The sequence below is a fragment of the Drosophila serrata genome, unplaced genomic scaffold, assembly GCF_035046125.1.
Source record: "Drosophila serrata isolate PLE 108 unplaced genomic scaffold, ASM3504612v1 contig_272, whole genome shotgun sequence".
Lineage (NCBI taxonomy): Eukaryota > Metazoa > Arthropoda > Insecta > Diptera > Drosophilidae > Drosophila > Drosophila serrata.
This window is the reverse complement of record NW_028257170.1, coordinates 4,520,115-4,538,194: the sequence shown is the minus strand read 5'-3', so window position 1 is coordinate 4,538,194 and position 18,080 is coordinate 4,520,115. Positions and strand designations below refer to the sequence as shown.

General features: G+C 39.0%; 3 protein-coding genes across 27 annotated transcripts in view; 1 reads left to right on the top strand and 2 right to left on the bottom strand.

The window, feature by feature from the left end:
• The first annotated feature begins 34 nt into the window (after positions 1 to 34).
• PolH (DNA polymerase eta) lies at positions 35 to 3,240 on the top strand. Its single transcript, XM_020962195.2, has 3 exons — positions 35 to 571; positions 627 to 1,123; positions 1,182 to 3,240. The coding sequence occupies exons 1-3, from the start codon at positions 140 to 142 to the stop codon at positions 2,869 to 2,871; spliced, it is 2,619 nt and encodes an 872-aa protein (XP_020817854.2). The 5' UTR covers positions 35 to 139; the 3' UTR covers positions 2,872 to 3,240.
• On the bottom strand, positions 3,219 to 8,901 carry SLC22A (SLC22A family member). The gene is made up of 5 exons (XM_086834408.1): positions 7,733 to 8,901; positions 6,466 to 7,376; positions 4,644 to 4,747; positions 3,629 to 4,580; positions 3,219 to 3,555 (listed from the first exon to the last, which is right to left on the bottom strand). Exons 2-5 carry the CDS (start codon positions 6,928 to 6,930, stop codon positions 3,355 to 3,357), a joined length of 1,722 nt encoding a protein of 573 aa, XP_086690534.1. The 5' UTR covers positions 6,931 to 7,376; positions 7,733 to 8,901; the 3' UTR covers positions 3,219 to 3,354.
• Positions 8,902 to 9,408: 507 nt separating this feature from the next.
• The window catches only part of mub (poly(rC)-binding protein mub), a 66,915-nt gene continuing 58,243 nt past the window's right edge, over positions 9,409 to 18,080 (bottom strand). For 23 of the 25 annotated variants that reach the window (XM_020957894.2, XM_020957904.2, XM_086834377.1 and 20 more), the window contains one exon: positions 15,163 to 17,726. In XM_020957894.2, coding sequence (XP_020813553.1) covers positions 17,642 to 17,726 — 85 coding nt within the window. In that variant the 3' untranslated portion in view covers positions 15,163 to 17,641. Of the gene's footprint in view, positions 17,727 to 18,080 lie in introns of all 25 variants that reach the window. The other 2 variants (XM_086834393.1, XM_086834394.1) reach the window with 2 other exon arrangements.

The following is an 18,080-nucleotide window of genomic DNA, read 5'->3' as shown; positions in this document are numbered from 1 at the left end:
ATTATAGCTATTTTCCATATAATTAATTGTAATTGCTTGAATTTATCTTGAAAATGGCTATCGATCAATAGTATCGATACTGAAATCGACTCTTTACCAGCCCTATTGTGAAATTCGCGCAATTATACGAAATGAAACCATGGCCTCCGCACGCAGCCATGTTAGCATGCAGAGCAAATACGATCGTGTGGTCCTCCTGGTGGACATGGACTGCTTCTTTTGCCAGGTGGAGGAGAAGCAGCAGCCCGAGTACCGCAACCGGCCCCTGGCCGTGGTCCAGTACAATCCTTGGCGCGGGGGCGGCATCATTGCTGTGAACTATGCGGCGCGGGCCAAGGGAGTTACTCGCCACATGCGCGGCGACGAGGCGAAGGACCTCTGCCCGGAAATCGTGCTCTGCCAGGTGCCCAACATCCGGGAGAAGGCGGACACGAGCAAGTATCGCGACGCTGGCAAGGAAGTGGCCAATGTGCTGCAACGCTTTACCACGCTTCTGGAGCGCGCCTCGGTAGACGAGGCGTATCTGGATATCACGGAAACGGTGAACCTGCGCATGAAGCAAATGCAGAGTGTAAGCAGCTTAAGATTAGACGGGTGGAGCTTCTAACCACGTGGATTCCTTGCAGGGCGCCTTTGCACTGAAACCGCAGGAGCTGGTTAACACCTTTGCCGTGGGCTACAGCAATATCGGAGACTATGTCAACAAAATCACGAACCGGTTTGCCAATCCCTACATCGATGACGAACGCTTCGCGCTGTCCTATGACCAAAACGACTTGCCCGCCGTCCGACAGAGCGACATCAGGCTGCTCATCGGCGCCTCCGTGGCTGGCGAGGTGCGGGCAGCGGTCAAGAAAGAGACCGGTTACGAGTGCTCGGCGGGAATAGCGCACAACAAAATCCTAGCCAAGCTGGCTGCCGGCCTGAACAAGCCCAACAAGCAGACTGTTCTTCCGCTGGCGGAGATCCCCGGTTTCTTTGAAGCCCTGCCCGTGGGCAAGATCAAGGGTCTGGGCGGCAAATTCGGCGAGGTGGTGTGCGAAACCATGGGTATTAAATTCCTGGGCCAAATAGTCAAGTTCACAGAGGCGGAGCTGCAGCGCAAATTTGATGAGAAGAATGGGTGAGTTTTTGTTTTGCCTGCCCTTTGGAGTATCTAATTTCATTGGGCTCGGCTCTAGCTCCTGGCTGTTCAACATCTCTCGCGGCATCGACCTGGAGGCAGTGACTCCACGCTTCTATTCCAAAAGCATTGGGTGCTGCAAGAAGTTTCCGGGGCGGAACAATATCACTGGCTTGAAAACGCTCCAACACTGGCTTGGTGAACTCTCCTCTGAGATCAACGATCGACTGGAGAAGGATTTCATTGAGAACAATCGCAAGGCCAAGCAGATGGTAGTGCAGTACGTCCAGGACATTGACGGTGAGGAGGTGGCTAGCTCCCGCTCCACCGCGCTCAAAGACTACGATCAGGAATCGCTGGCAAAGTTTGCCTTGGACCTCATCAAGGCCAATACAAAGACATTCCTGCGGGCCGGTAGCGAGGCGGCTTTGAACAATGCCATCAAGTTCCTGGGCATCAGCGTCGGCAAGTTCGAGACCGTTTCCAATGCCCAGAACAAACTCCAGGAAATGTTTGCCAATCAGGCGGCCAAGAAGCGAAGGGTGAGCGGTGAGGAGCCAGTAAAATCAGTCCCTGTGGAAATAAAGCCCAAGCAGACGGAAGAGTCCAAGATGCAAAGCTTCTTTGCCAACTATCTATCCAAGAAAGAGGATAAGAAGCCGGAGGCCACAAATCCTGTGGCTGCGCCTTCTAATGAAGGTCCAAAAAAGAATTTCTTTGAGGATTACAAACAGAAGCTGAAGGCTGTCATCCAAGCGAAAGCTGAAGACGAGGGAACTGCCATTACATCAACGCCTCCAGAGCTTAAGGAGAGTTTCTTCTCAAAGTACTTGAAGCAACAAAAAGAGAACCAGGAGGAGAAGTCTGGGGCAGCTGAAGAGGATGATATGCACGGCCTGGCCGAGGAGTTGGACGCCATCGAGGCTAGCACCCAAAAGGATTTCGATGACGATACTGTAGAGGATACCGATTTAACAAGAGCAGGCCAGACATCGGTATCTGAGGATCCTGAGGCAGAGAAGCTTAATTCTATTTCGAATCCTCCCACATCAGAAATTGAATCTCGTTCGTCGTATGCAGAACAACCTCCACTTTCCGAAGAGGAACTGCAGCCATCAACCTCCTCTAAGCGTAAATTCAACGAAGTAGAGAGCACTTATAAGGAGAGTTATGCCGAGTACGCGGTTCCGGAGCTGCGCTCTGGCCTTTTGCCCACGGTGAAGTGCGATCAATGCGGAGCTAAGATCCTTGACGACATCACGGCCCTGCAAACACACCGAGACCATCATTTCGCACAGGAGCTAAGTCGCCAGCTGAAGAGTGAGCAGCGGGAGGAGCGGCAGAAGGAGTGCCGCCAGAAGGTCGCACCCAAGCCATCGCCGCCAAAAAAGGCCAAGAAGGCCATCAGTACAAACTCTGCTTCTCCCAGTACTAGCATAGCCAAGTTCTTCAGCGTTAAGGAGCCGGCGCCGCCACCACCAAGCGATGTTCCAATGCAGCAGTGCTCCGAGTGCAAGGCATACGTAAAGAGTGTAGATATGCCGGAGCACATTGACTACCATGTGGCCAGGAACCTCCAGCGCGAATTGAATCAGCAGGACTTGCGCACTCGAGCAGCGGCGCTCAGCAAGGACAAGACATCGCCGGGTCAATCTAAGAAACAAAAACAGAAGTCATTAAATGTCACAATTGGAGGTTCCTCAAGTGGAAATAAGACAATAGCTCAGTTCTTTAGTCAAAGCCATTGAGTCATTACCGCACCTTTTTTCTATCACAATTTACAAATCAAAATAAGTATGTTATGGAAAATTTTCTTAAATTCTGCTAGGATGTAACTCAAGCCAAAGCGGCTATATATATATTTTGTTTATTCACTTGTAATGTAATTAATTTCGGCGGACAGCTTGATTGATTATTGAATTGCCTTTTGTTTTGTTAATTGTAAACTTGACTTATTGAAGCTAATACTTTTTTTTATAATTGTACAAACCTGTTCCATTTTCTACTCTAATAAGATTAAGATGAACATAATTTTTAGGCTTAAGTACCAATGTTGATCATTGCCAATTGCCAGTGAATAAATCAAATTCAGTTCTTTGTTAATGCTATTAATAGAATATATATATATATAGTATAATGGCTTATTCTTAGATTATATAACACATTTGTGGAGAAATGTCTTTGTATTTGCAGGCTGCCTTAGGCTAAGATTACGGTAATGATAGCTGCGATTACTGCGGTTGACTGGCCGGAACGACTAGATCGAGATCCTTGGCCTGCGACGGTTTCTTCTTGACACCAATGGCATCCGCCTCTTGCACAGTCGTTGGCAGGACGACGTTTGTGGTCTCGGGGAAGAATAGTGTGAGAAATCCGCTCACAATGGCAGCGCCGGCGAAGATCAGAGCCGGAGCACTGGCATAATACTTGGCCTGCGGGGTAGAGGGGGAATACAGGGAACATATAACTAACCAATGAATAAAACCATTCGCTTTCAGTACCCACCAGAAGAGGCGTTTGTGGGGCCAGCATGGAGCCGAACCTGCCCATCATCGAGCAGAAGCTAAGCAGGCTGTTGCGCAGATTTGTAGGATAGATCTCCGAGGCGAAGAAGTAGAGCACCTGGAAGCTGGCAGTGATGGTCAGCTTGCCGATGAGGAACAGCACCAGCTGCAGCACCGGCTGATCCGCTCCAGCAAATATGGTTCCAATGCAGCAGAGACCACTGACCAGCATCAGACCGCAGAGGGAATAGCGGCGTCCGAAGCGGTCCATGATCAGCAGAGGCATGAAGAAACCGGGAATCTCCACCAAAGCGATGTACGCAAAATTGTTGTACTTGTCCCCGTCGAGGAGAACCACGTTCAGGCTCAGGCCGTAGTAGACCAGGACATGGACAATCCAGCAGAAGGAGCAGTTGGCAATGCGCCACTTGAAGTTCTTGAAAGCCTCGCGAATGGGGAAGCGACTCTCCGCCGACTGCTGCAGTTTGTCACGATTTCCCAGGACAAGTTTGTCCAGCATGGTCTCCGAGAGCTTTCGCTTGTTGACCTTAGCGGCACGTCGCAGGATGCCCTTGGCTCGCTCCTCCTTGCCCTGGCTGAGCAGCCAGCGCACGCTCTCCGGCAGGATCCAGAAGTATGCGAGCAGGATCAGCGAGGGCATATAGGTGATGCGCAGCAGGATGCGCCAGTCAGGGAAGGCCTTGGCGAACATGGCCAGACCCACCTCGCCGATCGCATAAAAGACCGTGATAACACTGCAGGCCAGGACCCGTCGCCTGGGACCCACCAGCTCAATGCCAATCACAAAGCAGGTTGAGTACAATGTGCTGCTGGTCATGTTATCCAGGAACTCAAAGATCAGGAACCAAACATAGCTGGGAGAGTAGGAACGTACGATACCCAGGACGGCGCCCATAATGCCACCCAGGGCAATGGAGAAGCTGCGTCCATAACTATCAATGGATCAAGGATTGGATAAGACTTGTATACAATAAGGAAGAGGTATCAGTACTCACCGATCTGCCACAAATCCGCCAATGGGAATGCCAAAGAATTGTCCCAGATTGTTAATGGTTCCCACCATTGATAGCTTCCACTCATCGTCGCAGTAAATGTCAAACTACAAAAGGAACATTTTTATTAGGCGTATATATTATTATATTAAGTAATTCATTGTGCATTAAATTAGTACAAATTGATTAAGGTTGATGCTTCATTATTCATTATTATAGTTATACGTATTTCATTAATAAAAAAAATATAAATTCACCAAATTAGCTCTTTGGGATTGGATGGACATACGGACATGGCTGAATTAATTTGACTATTAATCTTCATGAATTCTTAGTTGACATTAATGTTTAATATAAATATATTTCAAGCCTTATAATTCTTTTATCTACAAACTTAGCATAAGGTGTACCCTTGCATGGTATTATAATATTAGTCAGAAGTTTGTTAAGAAGTGAAGGAGTCATTTCCGACCCCATAAATCATTCAAAACATTTATTCTTGATCAGATTCCAATTTGATACTATAGTTCAATAGCAAACTGGAATGGTGTATAAACTTTTGGCTTCTCGTAGTTTCCTTTCTTGTTTTGCAATGAAGATTCTCTTTCTCTTCCCTTTGATCATTGCCTCCTTTATTCATGAATTGCTCATTTAATATCACAAAAAATTCTAAATTATAACAAGATTGGATGGAAATCTTTTTCCCTTCAACCATTAACGTAAATTGTAACCTCATTTACTGAGGAATATTTTAATCTCAATTTGTTTGCCTATGTTGCAATTGCTCTGCCAGCTCGTCTGGCTTCTGAGGGGGCACTTAGTCGCGTTCCAAGTACGTGTCCAATTGTCTGATAAAGAATGTTTTCCCCGAGCTCATCAGGCCACTTAGGAGACATCAGTAGCAGCTTCCGACATTATAAACGTAGGGCGCATTAAGCATGTTCTCAAAAGTTTGTCCATCATCTCAGATGTGGCCGTGAAAAGTAAATTTGTTTACCTTTCGAGTGGTAAAATTCCTCCATTATCCCCTCAATTGCTAACTAAATACTACAACGAGTTCTGTTTACCTTTGGACCTTCACAATAGTCTTTCTGTTGGTTCAGCTGGCCCACTTGACGTAATTTTATGGTTTTAAGAGGTTTACACTGCTACTCAGTGCAATCCTATCCTACCTGAACTGCATTAACCCGATTTCGGGCCCCGTCTGGCTGTGATTATAAACTACTTTAATCGGCGGCTATCAGTAAATTATTTAAGGCACACTTTAGTCATTGAACCCGTGGTGGAGTGCTTGTCTACAGTTCTGGGGGGCTAACCGCAATCTATCCTTACCTCAGTGAGCTATCTGGCTATCTTGGTTATTCCAAGTACCAATAAATATTTATAAATGCAGTAATTTGGTTTAAGTTCTTAAGATCCCTTGATTCTCAACACTTAAATGATGAAATTCGGACTATATAAATTGGCAATTATTTGGTAAGACTTTCCATTAACCCTTTAAACCGATTAACTTTTTTGTTTACTTTAAGCCAAGTCAAAACACCCCATGTGCCATGGCTGTCATGGCTCGCATATAGGCCTCTAATCAATGTCTGATATTGATTTGATAGACTGCAGATAAGATTTGAACTAACGATGGATTGATGACCAATATGGGCGATTGTTTTTTTCGACTACTGCACAACTGGTCCAGGCAGCAGCATGTGCCTCAATCGGCTGACTTATTATCAAAGTCCATGTCTGCCGGCGTGAGAGTGTCGAGAGAGCCTGGCATGCGGTGATGGTGATAACAGCACCCCCAATGTGGTAGCACTTTGATACTCACGTCATTCGAAATGGTCACTTCGTTATCGCGGAATATGAATTTATTGCCGGGACAGGCTTCCGTTTCAGCCGTGTAATGCTCGGGCAGGCAAATGTCGACCGTCTCGTTCCACTGTGGCAGATCCCGATTGGTGTAACGATTGCAGGGGTCATTGCCATTCTTGGGTATACTCCACTCAATATGCTTCTCGTAGAATCTACTTTCCGGTGTGTCGCACTCCTCAATGTTGCAACGATGCGCCACAGTGGCGGCAGTGAAGACGTAGGTGACCGAGAACATGGCATGGAACATCATTGGCAGGCAGATCAACAAGAATATGATCAGCTGGAAGCGTCCAAACTGACCCAAATGCTTCAGAATGGCATCCAGAGTGACATCCTCCGAATCCTTTGCCGGCGGCGGTGGCTGTGAAGGCAACTCCACCTCCACCGTCGCCTCTGCGGGTGGCGCTTCGCTGGCCACCATTTCCTAATCACCACTGCCTTCGATTAGCGCACACGTTTCGGTTTATTTCAGCACTCGCGCCGCGTTATTTTCATTTACGAAATCTATATATTTATTTTTACCCACAACGTCGAGCACTTGTGCGATGCGAACGGCACAGAAACGCGGCCCGAACTGCCAACAGACTTCTGCGATCTCCGGTCTCCGATCTGCGATCTCTGCGAGCAAATAACGAGCGGTCGCGATCGCAGCCCGTCGGCAAGTGAGGAAGCTCGATCCGACGACCAACTGTTGAGCGCCGCAGGGTTCCATTATAACCGAGGGGTTCCGAGTTCTGGGTAGGCTTTGCGGAGAGATTATGGCTGCGGTTCGTGTGTGTCGCAGCTGGATTGGCTGCGATGAAAGTGGATCTTGTGTAGGGTGATGGGTAGGCAAAGTCCAAGGGGTCTCCTCATCATCCATTGTCTCTGCTGGCGGACAAAAACATCACGAGATTAAGGAGTATCATTACTAGGATGAATGGAATAAAACAATAAAAACCCGTTAATAAAATATCCAAAAGTATGCAAAGAATATTGTTTTCTTTGGTATATGATTCTAAAAAATAAAAAGTTCCCTCATTTACATAGTGTAAAACTATGGTCCCAAAATATCTATAGAAAATAGATTTTATGGTTTTTTTAGACGCCACATACTAGAACACATCATAAAATAATAGAAACCATTAAAGTATTTTAAGGTTACGCTGTCGGCATATTTATAAAACTTGTGTAACAATGGCTATATAAATCTTAGTTTTTCCAATGTTTTGGTATTGGCTTACTGCTTTTGGAGATCCATCATCGATGCAGGGACTGAGCCAACATTTTTGGCCACTTTCTGGGGTCACGTGCTGCAAACGTGATTGTTCCATAATTTATAAATTTCATTTCTTGTACCCATTTGGCCAGCAGCCAAACTATTAGATGAACGCACTGACTCGCTGGCAGAATAAACATTTCTTATAGAAGTACATACATATAAACCGAAGAAGTACATATAAATAGAAGTATATACATATATGTTAGTCATGATCATGACCAGGGTTAAGTAGTTTTACGTTTATGCAATTATTATCAGCAAGTGGGCTATTTTGTTTATAATAACAGTTAATAAGAATATAGAGAACAAATTGGACGGAACTGGTATGAGCTTGATTTTTAACAATATACAGTAGAAATTCGTTTGACAATATTTCCATTCGGTGGAGTTCTTTAACCAGAGTTTTCAAATCGTTTTGTTCCATAAATGCTCACATATATTGCCTTAAACTGGTTGACTATGGCCAATCTAAATTAAAAAGGCTTACAAATAAAATAATAAATCAATAAAATCCAATATACAATGATAAAAACTACATTTACAGTCCAACAGGTCGTATACGTAATTTTTAAACCCTTGGGAAATATCACTCATACGTCCCGTTGACACAACAGTTTTCAAATAAATTCGGGGATACAAAAATAATCAAATTACTTATTTAATATATTATTATATATTAACTTTAAACACAAAAAAAAAAAAACAAAAAAAAAGATATAGTTAATAACTTCGAAAGGCATCCATAATTATGTTATCACTCATACGTCATAGCGTTCAAATAAATTCGGGTTTTTTTAAACAACTACAAAAAGAAAGAATATTATTTTTTTTCTAAATAATAATCTTAAAAAAAAATATATATATATATTCGATAATTTCGAAATGTTATCATTTGCAATGATACAAAACTTAATTTACAGAGAACTTTTCTCGAATTTTTACTGTATACAATTACTTAAAGGCAATTTTTGAGATTTAATTGTTGGCAACAAATAAAAAAAAAACATAAAAACTGATAATTGGGTTTGCGTGGTATAATTATAGGGTTCGTTTCGGAACGTGTCCAGGCCTAGACTCGTAACACCAGATTTCGATATGCCTAGTCAGGTGCTAAGCTGTTAAAATGCGACTAAATTCCGTATTTGTTTCATTTAGGTTCCGCTTATCGAGTATAATTAGAGGCCAAACAAATCGCCGCATGACGTGAGACTAAATGATATTTCTTTTAAAATTCCGTTGAGTCGAGGGGAGCTCTATCTCTTGGCTCTCCGTTTGCTCTGGTCTCTCGTCGCTAAATTGTTTATAAAAGAGAGAAAAAGAGTGTGAGCATATAAAATGAAATTGTTTATTTTTGTATGCTGCTAATAATATTTTTGATTTTATGAATGAAGTTTTGGCGGCCTTTTGGCCAACCATTGTTGAGGCCAGTTGGCCTTAAGCCATTTGCCGTTTGCATTGACTTTTTAAACCGAAACAATTGAGAAACGTGTCGCATAAGCATCTGTTTCATTATTGCGCCTCAAGCCGCCTCGAAATACCTGCTGATTATATATATATATATATATATATATATATAAATATATCATTGTAATGGGGTTACTCCCGGTCGAATCGTTGAATAAAACATCAAGACGGGGGTTTTGTTTTGAATATATCTAAACACATACCTTTATTTAATGAATTCAAAAATTGTGTTAAATTCTTGTTTTGTTTTTCCTTCTTATCTTGTTTTTTTCCCTTACTTCAAGTGGTACATTTTCATTATCAACTTTCTGCAACATTGCCACGATTTTCACACAGATACTCTGTAAGAATGTATCCCGCTTAACGCTCTTATGCTTAGGTCTGTGTGTGTCTTTTGCTTTCTATTAATTTTATTTTTATTTTTTCTTGTTTTTATTCATGTTTCTTTTTTGAGACTTTTTTTCAATCGGTTTTTGAAGTAAAAATTCGACTCAAAAACATTTATTCAAAGAACGCAACACATTTATGTAGCTTTCAAAAATCTTGATCTTTTTTCGAGTTCATACAATTACTTGTGGTTGTTGTTTGGTTTTCGGGTAAACTTGCAGTGATTTCCATTGTGTCTGATATGATGTGTGGTCTATATATGATAACTTAAATTACTTGCCTATATGGATTGTTTTGATCAACGAAAATATTCTCCAGCGATATATGCCATGTATATACTATATACTATATATATGTATATATATATATATTTATATATAGGTGTGTATATGAGTTGTGAGTAAATGCATATGCATCGTTAATAATAATCGTGATCAGTTAATCAGTTAATCAGTTAAATAATGTCACTTAATAGCTTCGTTTAACTCTATAAATTCAATTATAATGCACTTAACTTTGCGTGTGAGTGTGTGTCTCGTATTGCACATATATAGTATGTTGTGTGTGTGTGTGAGTGTGAGTGTGAGTGTAGATGTCCTGTACCAATGACTACGTATGCGTAATGTGTGTGGTTGGGGGTTCCTTTGCACTCTATGTCGGGTCGCACACACCGCTACACACCTTATGCCCCCCTTTTATATATGTAAATACTTTTAAATATAATTTATAGAATTGTAAATATGTTGTAAATAATGTTTGCTTTTCGAGTTTTCTTTCATTACATTCATCATTTTTGTGTTTTGTTTAGCTTTGTCTCTTTGTTATTTCAACTCGTGTTTACCATTTGTCCTCTTGTACATTTTGCCATTATTTAAGAATTCTTATTGTATCTGTATCTGTATCTGTATACGGTATACTGTATGCTCTTACTGCGATTAAGTGTGTGTTTGGTTTCTCTAATGTTCAATGTCTAAGTGTGGTCTACAGGGGCTGTCCGTCCCTCAGATCGGAGATCTTTTGGGACACTCCCATATACATATGATGTAGTCAGTGAGTTTTCTGTTTAGAGTCATAATACACATTTAAGAATTATTTAAATATTATTGTTGTACACAGATAAACAATAATTTAATTTCACTTATGGCTTAACTTTACTTTTTATTATTTATCATTTATCATTTACTTTTGCAAGTGTGAGTGTGTGTGTGTGTTTTTAATGTGTGTGAAAAGGACCTGTTCTCAGTGCTGTACCCATTTCCGAGTGCCGCCTCGTTCCCATTTCCATTTCCGTTTCCGTTCCCATTCCCTGTCCCCATAACTATTGATTGTGGAGTGCGAAATAAGGGTGTCGAATGCATTTTGAGCCGAGAGCTACATGTGTGTTATGTTACGTGGGTTAGTTTAGCCTCTACACTACACTACACACTTTGGTTCACATCGAAAACTAGGCGGTGCTGAGTGCTACGCTTTCCTCCTGTCCGTCCCTTTGAAAGTTTCCCAAAAATTGGTGGTTCTGAAACCAACTGTTCGTTTTTTTTTTAATAATTATTATTATTTTTGTTTCTTGTTTTCCTTTTGTTTTGTTTTGTTTACTTTGGTGTAGTTTTAATAACGTTGAAATTAAAACAATTACGCAAAAATTTGCACTAAAAATTGGCACTAACTTTTGGTTTTGTTCATTATTAACTTCCGTCTTTCCCTTTCGCCTCGCTTTAACCACAATAATAACGCAAATAGTTTTGTTTTTCATCCATTTGTGAATATGGCTTAAATATATATTTATCCAAAAACACTTTCTAGGCATTTTCAACTGGTTTTTATAGCCATAATTCCACCCTCTCTCCAGGCTTATGACACTTGTCCTTTGTTTTTTTGTTATTTATTGAAGCTCTAGTTATATGATTGCCTTGCAGTTTTCTTCAACTTGTAAATATGTTTAGTTAGCGTTCGCCTTTGTTTACATTTCATTTCATTTAGTGTTTATTTTTTGTTGTCGATTAATCGGTAATTAATTTTAGGAGCCTTTTGCCGCCTTTCGCATGTTCTTGCAACATAATCTCGGGGGCTAACCGGAAGTGCAACGCAAGTCTCTAATGCCTCAAAGATTCCGCCTAAATGTATGCAACGAAACCAATGGGGAATGAACTGCCGTGGAATACGCAGGCCTTAGCTTTAGCTTTGGTTCATCTGGGATCTTTGGCACCATCTTCTAGCAATTAAACTGCGAATACAGCCAGATTGAATATTATATATATGTATATATATATGTGGAAATGATTACACACACATCTATATGGTTTAGTATCGAGTTTTGTATTTGGTTTTGGTTTTGGTTTTGGTTTCGGTTTTCTTGGTTTTTGTTTTTTTCGTTTTTCATTAAATAAGCTCCTTTAAGTGCTTTGCCTTGAGCAAATGTGAACATTAAATACTTGTGTGAGAGGAGTAGCTGTCTGACGACTGTGAATCCATTGAAATTCGTATAATTCCTATGTGTTGTTCCCCCAAAAAAAGCAAAGAATTAACTTTGTGGTGGCTGCTGGCTGCCCTTTGTTGATCTTCTTGTGGTTGTGCTTTTTGGCCACTTGAACTTGGTATCTACTATAGTTCTCCTGCTGCTCCACCTGCTTTGTTGTTACTAATATTTCTGTTTTTATTTATTTTTTTTGGCACAAATTCATCTTCATCTTCTCGTATATTTTGTTTAGATTTCGCTAGATTTAAGTAGCTTCTACAAACTTCCGGGGGCTTAATTAAAAGGTTCGCTTAGGTTTTTCGTTTCGTTTTTGTTTTTTACAATTTAATCTTATATTTAAAATATAAGTTGATCCCAATTGTTCAGTTTTATCAATTTTATGCTGCATATTCATTCTTTTCGTCTTCTTCAAAGATGAGAGTAAGAGAGAGTCCTACACATGTTCACTAAACCACTAATCCCATTTGCTGATTAACCAGGAAAATTCACTGATCTTTCCTGTCTTGTTTTTGGATTGAGAGAGATCTTCAACTTTATTGTTACACATATACAAACACACACATATACATAAACATATACATATGCTATAATTTCATTGAAAACACCATCTTAAGTTTGCGCCAATTTACTATCTGAACCGCAGGGTTCCAATTCCGATTCTATTCCGATTCTGTTTCTGATTCTGATTCCGAGATTCCCATACGCTATATTGTCTGAAGAACGCTACGATGAGGCCCTGTTACGTGTTTCGTGTTACGTGTTATGTGATGCTGCAAGTAGTTAAGTTTGTCGCTCTACGTAGGTCTATAAGTTAATATGCCGTATGCCCGATATTTGGTTTTTTTTGCTTTGATTCGCTTTGTTATGCTGAGAAACCTTAGATGTCTCGTATATTTCTAGTGACAAGTCGCAGTCGAAGTCGAGGTTCGTCCTGGCCGGCCTAGGTGTCCTATTAATTCTTCAATTGCTTTGATGAATTGGAATACACGTAGTTATAATCTCATCTCCCCATCTTCCCATCTCGGTGTGAGTGTGATAATGTGGCAACGAAATACTCGGTATGTAAGTAACGTAACAGCGCGTAGAATCGGTAGAGAAAAGCGACCCTCTAAACAAGGACTATACATAGGAAATAAGATGCATAATGCCATACGAATATATTTTGCATTCAAATGTATGGGCGTTATGCAACTTATACCATGCATAGTCTTTGTTCTAACTCACTCTCCGTACATCTCTGATCTCGCCTTGCGCAGACTACTATAGTTTACTTAACGATTCTAACACCGATATTTAGTTAGTTAAATACACATACATTTATTTATTTTATATTCTTTTGTTCATTATCCGATGATATCCATCGATCTCTCCTTCTGCACTAAATTAAAACTCTGCTCGTATAATTTCTTGTCTTGTTTTCTGGATATTAAATAAGAATATCTAAAATACCTTAATGTAAAGTTTCCATTTTTGCTTTATATATGTATATAAATATGTTTTTTTTCCTCGTTTTCTTTTATACCCTTTTTTTGTGTTTTGTTTTGTTTCTACAGTTGCGTTTCTTTTTAACAATGATCTTGCTTCCATATCTATGTCCATATCCACCTAATGATCCTTTTCCATCGTTCATTTGAGACCGATCAAGTGCCTTAAATGCTTTTACGTTTGTTGCTTATTGTGTAGAGTTCTTCTTGTTTTCGAAATGTATTGTAAAAATGTGAGCAAATACATTCAAGTGACGTGTTGTTTTTTTTTTTTTTTAATTACACTGAGAGAAACATTAATATGGGTGTCTTCATTTTTGGTTTGCTGTGTATGTGTATAATTTGAATAATATGTTTCTTCGTGTCCCGGGTATATTCTCTCCTCTCTGTCTCGCTGTCGGGCTAATTGTTGTTGATATTCTTTTTTGGGTAAGTTCGGTATCGTATCGTATCGTAGCGGGCAACTCTCCGCAAGGACTCGGAGGATAGCTTTTTTTGAGCGATTGTGGTTCGTCGCTAAAAGGGATAAGTTCTTATGTCGAAAAACAGTAACACATCTTTAACTACATAAGTGATGCGGATCGAGTGCTTTGCCGGATCCGATCCGGGCTGAGAGCACTGAAGCCCGCGCGGGAAAATTGTTCAGAAAGGATTGTTAGAAAGGTGTGGAAACTCACATGCCATCCAGTTATTATATTTTTTCTGTTTCTTTGTTTCGTAATTACTGAGTGCGCTGAGGGGGGCGGGCAGGCAAGGCAGGCTAGAAGAAATTTGCTTGGTTTGGTTTTTAAGGCACCATTAAAATTGCTTTTCTTACACGTATTTTTCCTTTGCAAATTTACAAGTTGTCAACAAAAATGTCGTTAATAATTACATTAATTACACGCATATTAAGTAAAAATTGTTTGTGAATTCCTTTTTTGAGCTATTTCTCTTATACACACACGCATACAATACATACATAATGTAGTTATCCCTTTTCCATTTATGTACTTTGCGTTTAATTTATTTATTATTAATCCCAGTTACCCGCTGTTGACCCGTCTATCTCCGTAGCCCTCATCGTCATCGTCATCGTCTCTCTACTCTTTTTTTTAGTGTTTTCCTTTGTTATTTTTCTTGTGTAACTTGCGCAAAAAATTTACTAAATATTTCAAATACATTTAAATACAAGTGTACATAATAATAATAATAATAATTATATATATTTAATTTATGTATATTTATATAATTTATTTATATATAGATATACGGTTTCTTGACTGATTCATCCTCTGATTTCTCATATCATCTCTTTAATCATCTTAATAATTTTAATTTTTCCCTTTTCCGTTCCCCTGGGGAACTGAAGTTCTTGATTTCAAAATGATTGCTTCAAATTGTTTGTCGTCAGCGAAATATATATATATTTGTCACTAAAATCACGAAATAGTTTCGCATATGATATCATTTATCCTTCGCCGCCTGCCTGTAAGTGGAGCTAGCTACCTATCTTGGCGCCCGGCTCGTCCTTCGTCTCCTATTGCGTTTGTTATGTATGCTTGCTCATTTAATTATAGTATTACCTCTTTATGCTATTAACAATTTCCTGTAATCAAGTTTGGTTGTCTCATAAGTTTGTCTTTCTTCTTGTTTTGGTGAGAGAGCGGAAGATGCTAAGTGAGTAATGAGTAGGGATGGATATCGAGAAGAAAAGTCGTACAAATATTTGGAAACTTTGATTTAACGACAGTGTTAGATCGAAAAATATAGCTTTTAACTTTGAAGTATCAAAGAAATATATATATTTAATTTACTTGTGTCCTTATCCGCTTTAATTATGCAGATATATGAAACAGAAGATCGATTTATTGCATATGTATTGAATTTTAGTAAATATTCTCTGTCATCCCTAGTAATGAGTGATTCAACTTAAGGTTTATTTCGAGTGATGGTACAAGTGATAAAGGATATATAGATTGAAAACATAGAGATATTCCTAGATAGATACATGCATTGCGTTCTCTGGGATATGTTTGCCTTTATATGTATGCATTTGTTCGGTTTAATATTTTGTAACTTCTTTCTGTATCTCGTGTGTATGTTGGTTAATATAATATAAGTTGTGGTTAGATTGGTTTCCTTTTGCAGTGGATATGTTCTTGTTTTGTTTTGTTTCCTTTATGCTTTGATAAGTCGTCTTACTAAATAATTAATATGTAGAATAAAATTTGACACATTCTGCCACATTTGGCAAACTGATGCTCTCGCTTTCACCTTTGCCTTCGTGTTTTGACACCATTCAGAGGCCCTACTGTACAGTGAGTATTATGTGAGTTGGTGTGTATGTAACTGAACGATCTTAAAATTAATTTCCACACTTGTCATTCATGTCTTCATGTTTTGTTTTTACTGCCCAGCCTAGCAACTAAATTCGAATAAAATTAATTTAATTTTAACATTGAAAATCAGTTTATTTTTGATGTTTTCTTTTGTTGTGGTTGGTTTTTGTTTTGTTTGTTTGTTGTTGTTTTTTTTAGTTTTGTTTTGCGTATAAATTTAACAGCTAATAAATTAAAATTATACTTTAATTTAAGCATAATTGTAATATAATGTTTAAATCCATTTCTCATATTTTCCACACGCCTCCAGAAAAAGTCTTTTTAATCGCCACAAAAAATGTGCTTAAAAATTATTATTGTAATTCGAATTGATTTCGCTAATTTGTAAGTAGATTAAATATGTTTTTGTTTTGTTTATTACCATTCAGCAGTTGGCATTTTTCTTTTCGCTATTAAAAACCGAAACGATAGAAACTACAACAATTTTGATAATAGTAATTATAATTGATGTTAATTCACAATTGGAAATCCCTTTGCTAGTTCGATTTTTTGTCTCTTCAGTTGATTTTTGTTAGAATTATAACTAATTTTGAATAAATGAGTAATTTGGTTTAGAAGATGGATAGAACGAAAGTGGGGTATAACTAGTAATTATAGTCCATAATTGTTTATATATGCGTACGTCGTAGTTTACTTGTAATTAATAAACAGAATCAATTTTGCACATCAGTCTAAACATATTCAAAAATCACAAATACAATTTCGATAACAATTACCATAATAGAAATAATAAAAATAATGAATTATCGTATCAATATATCGCCGTGTCTATATATAATATATAATTATGTGTGAACATATGTGAACACAAACAACTAACAAACGCAATTATCTCAATGCAATTGGCCGTAATTATAATGTAATCATCATATCTTCTGTCTTTGATTGCTTCTTGATTTGCATGTTTGTTGGTTGTTCTGCTTGTCTGTTCAATGTCTCCTTCGTGTTCGTTTCCTTAATAACTTTAAATCCTTTTGTTTTTGTTTCATCTCTTGCTTGTTTTTTTGTTTGTTTGTTTGCTGTTTCCTTTTTTGGTCATACTCGTGTGCACAAAACGTTGGCTTAGAATTAACTGCATTATGAATTTTCCTTTCTGCCTTTCTGGGTTTTCTCTCGCTTTCATGTTTATGTTTACGTGGTTAATTGATTTTTATATATTTTTTGCTTGTTTATTTTGTCTTCATTTTGACTAATCTTACAATTAATTGCTGTTCTGTTCTTACTTGTTTGGGGGGATCGAAACCCCCCGCGAAAACGGTTTAACATAAAAGTTCTTGTTGTGGTATTCGTTTTGCCCTTTGCATTTAAAACTTAATGAAAAAGTATCATATAATTAATAAGAATCAATGAATAAATATAACGTGTATGCATTGTATGGTTCTGTCTCTCCGCGTGTGTGAGTGTGTGTTTGTGTTTTTATGAATTCAAAGTGTGATTGCTGCTGACATTGTCATCATATATGATATATGCTTTCTTCTTCTTCTGATCTCCCCTTGATGTTGCAGATGTTCTGGTTTATGTTTTATATATTGCTTATGATTTAACATTTGACGTTTCATGTTTGCTGCCTGCTCCTGCTTGGTGTTGTCCTCCAGTTGCAGTTTGTCCTCCTCCTATTCTCGTCCTGCTCCTCCTCGATTTTCAGTTGCTGTTGTTTATTGCTTGATTGTTGTTTGTTGCATTTAGTGAATGGGTGTTTTAACAATTGCACTGGGCGCAAGGTAGTGATAACCGGGTATGGGCAGACCAGCAGTCTCCATGGATATTCTGAAAAGTCGTAAATAGATTTAGAGTTGGTATTAAATGTTTCGTAAAATGAATAAATTCTTGGTAGACAACCCCAGCAATCCTTAGAAGAACAAACTTGTAATATAAAGATGGATAACGCCTATACATTTATCTGTGAAATGTCAGACATTGTGAGTGTAAGAATTTAAAAATAAATGGCATTTTTTGTGAATAAGCACATATCAAGCAAGTGAGTTTGTGGGCTTAAGGATCTAGAACGTGTGATAATTGAGGGGCGGTTACTAGAAATGTATATGGCGTTACACATCTTGTTATTACAGATTAATTGTTAATTTTGGCAGAACCCCCTTGGGAATCTTTCATTACTGAACT